This window comes from Tachysurus fulvidraco, chromosome 7, assembly GCF_022655615.1.
Source record: "Tachysurus fulvidraco isolate hzauxx_2018 chromosome 7, HZAU_PFXX_2.0, whole genome shotgun sequence".
In the NCBI taxonomy this organism is placed as follows: Eukaryota; Metazoa; Chordata; class Actinopteri; order Siluriformes; family Bagridae; genus Tachysurus; species Tachysurus fulvidraco.
Window position 1 is genome coordinate 14,882,493 of NC_062524.1, and position 8,564 is coordinate 14,891,056.

General features: G+C 40.8%; 1 protein-coding gene across 1 annotated transcript; it reads right to left on the bottom strand.

Moving 5' to 3' along the window:
• Positions 1–357: 357 nt before the first annotated feature.
• On the bottom strand, positions 358–4,890 carry nansa (N-acetylneuraminic acid synthase a). The gene is made up of 6 exons (XM_027134669.2): positions 4,610–4,890; positions 2,649–2,864; positions 2,156–2,255; positions 1,904–2,058; positions 764–1,030; positions 358–682 (listed from the first exon to the last, which is right to left on the bottom strand). The coding sequence occupies exons 1-6, from the start codon at positions 4,739–4,741 to the stop codon at positions 473–475; spliced, it is 1,080 nt and encodes a 359-aa protein (XP_026990470.1). The 5' UTR covers positions 4,742–4,890; the 3' UTR covers positions 358–472.
• Between the last annotated feature and the right edge of the window lie 3,674 nt (positions 4,891–8,564).

Below are 8,564 nucleotides of genomic sequence, written 5' to 3' on the forward strand. Positions count from 1 at the left end.
TTTATCTTCTCTTTACTAATAGTACATTGTACCATACTGTGGTCAGAGACGCCAACTGGAACAATAAGACACTGTAAAAAAACACCAGCTGATGTTTAAAACCATAAAAACGATCCTATAAAATCACCAATCCATCACCCCTTCACCCAATCAGCAGCATTACTGATATCACTGTGGGTTTCCTGTAGCATAACATCAATACACACACACACACACACACCAAACTCACACAATATGCGGAATAATTCTGAGATGTTTAACTGGAAAAAATTGAGACACCAGCCGCTCTCACACGCTCTACACACCACCCTCGCTCCACCGCATCAGTAGGACGAACGAGTGAAAACAAGACACCAGTTTGCTTTGGGTTTATAATTTATTTGATGACCTTCTGTATCTCACTCTGCCTGTATCACCATGAAAACCTTCACACTGCTGAAGAGCAGTGACACACAGGACCGTTTGAGGTTCTTCACACTTTGACTTGTTTGCTGTAGTTCTGCACTGCGTCCTCAGTGACACTCTCATCCTCCCCGATGTCCTTCACAGTTTTCTTCCCCAACAGCTCGAAAATGTCCTCCGGTGCAACACCCTTTGGCTCGGCCACCTTCACCGCCAGCATGTCAAGGGTTAACTCTGTTCCCTTAGGGATCGCCACCTTCGCCACAACAGACTTACCCAGCTAGAGAGAGAGCGAGATGGTGATGAAGTACAATACAGTACAGTAGGACCTGTGTATGTGTGTGTGTGTGTGTGTACTTGCCTTGTCGTGGCAGGGCACCTCACAGGGAAGCATACGTTTGATGCCGTTGCCTAGCGCCCGCTCCACAATGCGGACGGATCGTACCAACTCGGCAAGTTCAGAGGGGTCGAGCGAAGCCGAGTGATCGCTGCCCTTCCAGCTCTTATCCAGAGTCACATGACGCTCCAACACCTTTGCACCCAGAGCCACGGCTGCCAACGACACACTGATGCCGGTTTCATGACCCGAGTAGCCAATCGGAATGTCCGGGAACTCTTTCTGGTATTCCTATTGGACAGAACAAAAAGATATATTGTTGACTCTGTCTTTGAACTGATCAAGGCTGTCTGCATGGCAACTTGCTGTGTATCGCTATGACAATCTTGCGGACTGAGGCACCGAGATTTGATGCTGGGAGCAACAACTCTCCAAGCCTACACATACATACATACATACATACATACATACATACATACATACATACACACACACACACACACACACACACACACACATATATAAAGATATGCACTCACCCCCCCATCCCACGCCTTCGCCGCTTTGTACCGCCAGTCTGACAAGCGGGTCTGTGACCAGCGCCGAAGATAAAGGCTGCAGGACCTGATGGCTGCTTGCCTGTGCTGGATTACCTCCACCCCCCACTCCCCTACCCTGTTGCAAGTTGTGTGTTTATGGCGTACTGTTTGTGCTTATGTTGCCGAGGTGTTTTTCCTGTTCCCACACTGTACTCCCCACCGGAGCATAGTCTGGGGGTTGTTTTTTTTTTTCTCCCCCCTTCCCTCATGTTATGCTGTATTTCTTTTCAATTCCCTGTCTTCCTGTCCTGTCCCCCCCTTGTCATATTGTATGTATTGTATGTATGGACAGGTTGATGGCTAATTTCACGGTACCTGTGACCAGTGACAATAAAGGCTACTACTACTACTACTACTATATAGTATTTATACTGTGTGATTAGAGAGCTTCTTCTACATACAGACAACACACACACATACACACAGACACACACAGACAGACACACACAAATACAGACAGCACATACACACACAGACAAATACACACAGACAGCACATACACACACACAAATACAGACAACACACACACAGACACACAAACACACTCACGCACACACAAGGTTACCGTGATGACGCGCAGATTGACGTGCTCCGGTTCAAGGGGATAGGCACTGGTACACTGCAAGATGCAGAAATTCTGGTTGTGTTTCTTCACTGTCTGATACACACGCCGCATCGTCTCCATACTCTGCATCCCACTGGAGACCACCATGGGACGACCTGGAACACACACACCATTAAATCAGGAGCGACCTATTTAAATAAATATATAATAATAATTATAAATAAGGATTTATATTGGTTTTAACCTGCCGACCTTTCTGAGCCGTTTTCTCTAGGTACGGGAAGTTATTGGTGTCTCCTGAGCCGACTTTAAAGAAAGGAACGTTGAGTTGGTGAAGAAATTCCACAGCCATCTGTAATCAACCAGAGAGCAGGACTGTGAGGGATGCTGAGAAATCAGTGCTGATGACGTCACGGTGCAGGACAGCAGGGGGCGCTATATTCCAAAATGTCTGCAGTTTTATTTAAACAGCAGACATTTTGGAATATAAACAAAAGGACAAAATACTGCAACAAAGCTGAGATTTAAATATATTTACATTAAATTCTGAGTTTTCTAACCCAGAAAAACACAGAAATGTTTCACTTTAATATCTAAGGAAAACTTTGTGTGTGTCTGTGTGTGTGTCTTTGTCTGTGTGCGTGTCTGTGTGTCTCTGTGTGTGTGTGTGTGTGTGTGTGTGTGTGTGTGTGTGTGTGTGTGTGTGTGTGTGGTCTGTATGTCTGTGTGTGTCTGTGTGTGTGACCTCGTCCATGCCCGATGCGGTGAAGTAGATGCCGATGTCCTGAGCAAATCTCTGCAGTTCTCTGTACTGCTCGTGTGTGAACTCCAGGTGGCGCTTGTGTTCTCCGTATGTTTTCCCCCAGGAGTGTATGGAGCTGTAGGGTCTCTCCAGAGCGAGCTTATTAAACTTAAACTCCAGTTCACTCTTCTGGAACTTCGCACAGTCTGCACCACTGTCCTGTACAACGTTCACACAATATTAACACAAGAACACAATCACAACATCTACACAACATTCACTCCGCATCTACACAACATTCACAGTACATCTACACAACATTTACAGTACATCTACACAACATTCACAGTACATCTACACAACATTCACTCCGCATCTACACAACATTCACAGTACATCTACACAACATTCACAGTACATCTACACAACATTCACTCCGCATCTACACAACATTCACAGTACATCTACACAACATTCACAGTACATCTACACAACATTCACAGTACATCTACACAACATTTACAGTACATCTACACAACATTCACAGTACATCTACACAACATTCACTCCGCATCTACACAACATTCACAGTACATCTACACAACATTCACAGTACATCTACACAACATTCACTCCGCATCTACACAACATTCACAGTACATCTACACAACATTCACAGTACATCTACACAACATTCACTCCGCATCTACACAACATTCACAGTACATCTACACAACATTCACAGTACATCTACACAACATTCACAGTACATCTACACAACATTTACAGTACATCTACACAACATTCACAGTACATCTACACAACATTCACTCCGCATCTACACAACATTCACAGTACATCTACACAACATTCACTCCGCATCTACACAACATTTACAGTACATCTACACAACATTCACAGTACATCTACACAACATTCACTCCGCATCTACACAACATTCACAGTACATCTACACAACATTCACAGTACATCTACACAACATTCACTCCGCATCTACACAACATTCACAGTACATCTACACAACATTCACAGTACATCTACACAACATTCACTCCGCATCTACACAACATTCACAGTACATCTACACAACATTCACAGTACATCTACACAACATTCACAGTACATCTACACAACATTTACAGTACATCTACACAACATTCACAGTACATCTACACAACATTCACTCCGCATCTACACAACATTTACAGTACATCTACACAACATTCACAGTACATCTACACAACATTCACTCCGCATCTACACAACATTCACAGTACATCTACACAACATTCACAGTACATCTACACAACATTCACAGTACATCTACACAACATTCACTCCGCATCTACACAACATTCACAGTACATCTACACAACATTCACAGTACATCTACACAACATTCACTCCGCATCTACACAACATTCACAGTACATCTACACAACATTCACAGTACATCTACACAACATTCACAGTACATCTACACAACATTCACAGTACATCTACACAACATTCACTCCGCATCTACACAACATTCACAGTACATCTACACAACATTCACAGTACATCTACACAACATTCACTCCGCATCTACACAACATTTACAGTACATCTACACAACATTCACTCTGCATCTACACAACATTCAATGTACATCTACGCAACACGTCTGTCACGTGATCCAATTTTCTTTTACATCACTGACAGTTGTTACATTTTTACAGTGAAGTAAAAATTTATATAATAAAAAATATTTTTAATGTACATTAAATTATTATCGCAATTTATTCATCGCTATTATTAATCTTTTATGAATAAATAAATTAATTAATAGATTAATTAATAAATGAATAAATTAATTAATACATAGATAATAGATAGACAAACAAATAAATAAATAAAAATAGATAAATAAAGACAGAAGATTAATAAATAATAATACTGACTTTAGCCATCTTTATCATCTCCTTGGCGATCTGAACGTCTCCCTGATGATTCTGTCCGATTTCTGCGATTATAAAACACGGTTGATTTCCTCCGATCATGCGACCGGGACACAGTTCGAACTCCAGCGGCATTTTATTATTACTGTAAACGTTGTTGTTGTTATTATTATTATTATTATTATTAGAATTAGAATTAAAGTGAAATCACAGAAATGAAGACAAAAGCGCAGTGAAACTCAAATCCGGTCCACAGTGAAACACACACAGCGGATCTACTTCCGGGTTTGTTCTCGAAGCAACGCCCACTCAGTCGCGTGTTTTACATAATAAAGGGCCAAACCGCAAAATAACTTTTATTCTAATCTTATGTAATTATGGATAAAAAATATCACCAAAAGGAGGTAGATAAATAAAAAAAGTATAAACTATATAAAAAGAAACTATATAAAATATGAAAATATAAGTGAAAAATAATGTATATACATAAATATACGTAAATGTGTATAATATTTAATTATTGTATAGTGATGCTACCCGTCAGGATGCTCTCAATGGTGCAGGTGTAGAAAGTCTTTAGCACCCGAGAGGGTAGTTCTCGCTCAACTTAATTATTCATCAGGAATCAGGTAAACATGCAGTTTCAATCATCACTTATACTGCTACTGGTCATACTGGTCATACTAGTATGTTTATAAAATATTAGTGGTCTATTATAAAATATGTAAAAAACAAACATGACCTTGTAGCTCAGTGTAATATGTGTGTTAAATAGGGGGTGTGGCAGCTTAAGGCATTGACCTGGTTATGAGTTTATATCCATGTTCCACCAAACAGCCACTATGGGGCCCCTGAGAAAGGCCCTTAACCCCCATTTGTAATAAAAATGAGATTAAATGTAGGTATCTCTGGCATCTGAAAAATGCTGTACATCTACAATGGTTACAGACCTGATTAAATTCTTATCAGTAGAAACAGATTTGATTTTTATCTGAAATTCCAGACAGACGTGAGATGTGACAGGAGACAGACGTGACATGGCAGCTGAGTTAAAGCTCCTCATGTTTGTGTGATGTTAACCACGGCATGTTTGTGAGGGATTGTGGGTCATCTGTTGGAATCTTAATCTGGTGTAATAACTGAAGATAAAGAACATCTTTACAAAAGCAGCTCGTTCTTCCCTTTCTCCATTTAAAGGATTCTCTGTGGTCCAGAAGGTGAAGGTGTGGTTTCAGCTGGACTAGAACATAGATCTTTATCTTTTCTGCAAACAGAACAAAAGCTAAAAAAAAAAAAACTACTGAAAAAACAAGAAAACAGAGATGACATGAGAGATAAGAAGACAAGAGGAAAAAAAAACAAGACATGAAATGAGGAAACAGTGAGAAGAGAAAAGAAAAGTGGTTCACTTAGTGCCCTAGTGCACTTATCTGAGGATCAGTGTGCGTTTCTGTACAATATAGAATCTCATGCGAATCACAACCTGTACCTCTGTGTGTGTGTAATGATTACTGTGTTACAGGTGGAGTGTGTGTGTAATGATTACTGTGTTACAGGTGGAGTGTGTGTGTAATGATTACTGTGTTACAGGTGGAGTGTGTGTAATGATTACTGTGTTACAGGTGGTGTGTGTGTAATGATTACTGTGTTACAGGTGGAGTGTGTGTAATGATTACTGTGTTACAGGTGGAGTGTGTGTGTAATGATTACTGTGTTACAGGTGGTGTGTGTGTAATGATTACTGTGTTACAGGTGGAGTGTGTGTAATGATTACTGTGTTACAGGTGGTGTGTGTGTAATGATTACTGTGTTACAGGTGGAGTGTGTGTAATGATTACTGTGTTACAGGTGGTGTGTGTGTGTGTGTGTGATGATTACTGTGTTACAGGTGGTGTGTGTGTAATGATTACTGTGTTACAGGTGGAGTGTGTGTAATGATTACTGTGTTACAGGTGGAGTGTGTGTGTAATGATTACTGTGTTACAGGTGGAGTGTGTGTGTAATGATTACTGTGTTACAGGTGGTGTGTGTGTGTAATGATTACTGTGTTACAGGTGGTGTGTGTGTGTAATGATTACTGTGTTACAGGTGGTGTGTGTGTAATGATTACTGTGTTACAGGTGGAGTGTGTGTGTAATGATTACTGTGTTACAGGTGGAGTGTGTGTGTAATGATTACTGTGTTACAGGTGGTGTGTGTGTGTAATGATTACTGTGTTACAGGTGGAGTGTGTGTGTAATGATTACTGTGTTACAGGTGGTGTGTGTGTGTAATGATTACTGTGTTACAGGTGGAGTGTGTGTTACAGGTGGAGTGTGTGTGTAATGATTACTGTGTTACAGGTGGTGTGTGTGTGTGTAATGATTACTGTGTTACAGGTGGTGTGTGTGTGTAATGATTACTGTATTACAGGTGGAGTGTGTGTGTAATGATTACTGTGTTACAAGTGGAGTGTGTGTGTGTGTGTGTGTGTGTGTGTGTGTGTGTGTGTGTGTGTGTGTGTGTGTGTGTGTAATGATTACTGTATTACAGGTGGAGTGTGTGTGTAATGATTACTGTGTTACAGGTGGAGTGTGTGTGTGTGTAATGATTACTGTGTTACAGGTGGTGTGTGTGTGTGTGTGTGTGTAATGATTACTGTGTTACAGGTGGAGTGTGTGTGTGTGTAATGATTACTGTGTTACAGGTGGAATGTGTGTGTGTGTGTGTGTGTGTGTGTGTAATGATTACTGTGTTACAGGTGGAGTGTGTGTGTGTGTAATGATTACTGTGTTACAGGTGGAGTGTGTGTGTGTGTGTGTAATGATTACTGTGTTACAGGTGGTGTGTGTGTGTGTGTGTGTGTGTAATGATTACTGTGTTACATGTGGAGTGTGTGTGTAATGATTACTGTGTTACAGATGGAGTGTGTGTGTGTAATGATTAATGTGTTACAGGTGGAGTGTGTGTGTAATTATTACTGTGTTACAGGTGGAGTGTGTGTGTGTAATGATTAATGTGTTACAGGTGGAGTGTGTGTGTGTAATGATTAATGTGTTACAGGTGGAGTGTGTGTGTAATGATTACTGTGTTACATGTGGAGTGTGTGTGTAATGATTACTGTGTTACAGGTGGTGTGTGTGTGTAATGATTACTGTGTTACAGGTGGAGTGTGTGTGTAATGATTACTGTTACATGTGGAGTGTGTGTGTAATGATTACTGTGTTACAGGTGGAGTGTGTGTGTAATGATTACTGTGTTACAGGTGGTGTGTGTGTGTGTAATGATTACTGTGTTACAGGTGGTGTGTGTGTGTAATGATTACTGTATTACAGGTGGAGTGTGTGTGTAATGATTACTGTGTTACAAGTGGAGTGTGTGTGTGTGTGTGTGTGTGTGTGTGTGTGTGTGTGTGTGTGTGTGTGTGTGTGTGTAATGATTACTGTATTACAGGTGGAGTGTGTGTGTAATGATTACTGTGTTACAGGTGGAGTGTGTGTGTGTAATGATTACTGTGTTACAGGTGGTGTGTGTGTGTGTGTGTAATGATTACTGTGTTACAGGTGGAGTGTGTGTGTGTGTGTAATGATTACTGTGTTACAGGTGGAGTGTGTGTGTGTGTGTAATGATTACTGTGTTACAGGTGGTGTGTGTGTGTGTGTGTGTAATGATTACTGTTACATGTGGAGTGTGTGTGTAATGATTACTGTGTTACAGGTGGAGTGTGTGTGTGTAATGATTACTGTGTTACAGGTGGAGTGTGTGTGTGTAATGATTAATGTGTTACAGGTGGAGTGTGTGTGTAATGATTACTGTGTTACAGGTGGAGTGTGTGTGTGTAATGATTAATGTGTTACAGGTGGAGTGTGTGTGTAATGATTACTGTGTTACAGGTGGAGTGTGTGTGTAATGATTACTGTTACATGTGGAGTGTGTGTGTAATGATTACTGTGTTACATGTGGAGTGTGTGTGTAATGA

Coding starts and splice junctions, on each gene's coding strand:
- nansa (XM_027134669.2), bottom strand. CDS start 4,741: ATGCCGCTGGAGTTCGAACTGTGTCCCGGTCGCATGATCGGAGGAAAT. Junction 2,865..4,609: donor AGATGATAAAGATGGCTAAA/GTCAGTATTATT, acceptor AACGTTGTACAG/GACAGTGGTGCAGACTGTGC. Junction 683..763: donor AGGTGCCCTGCCACGACAAG/GCAAGTACACAC, acceptor CTCTCTCTCTAG/CTGGGTAAGTCTGTTGTGGC.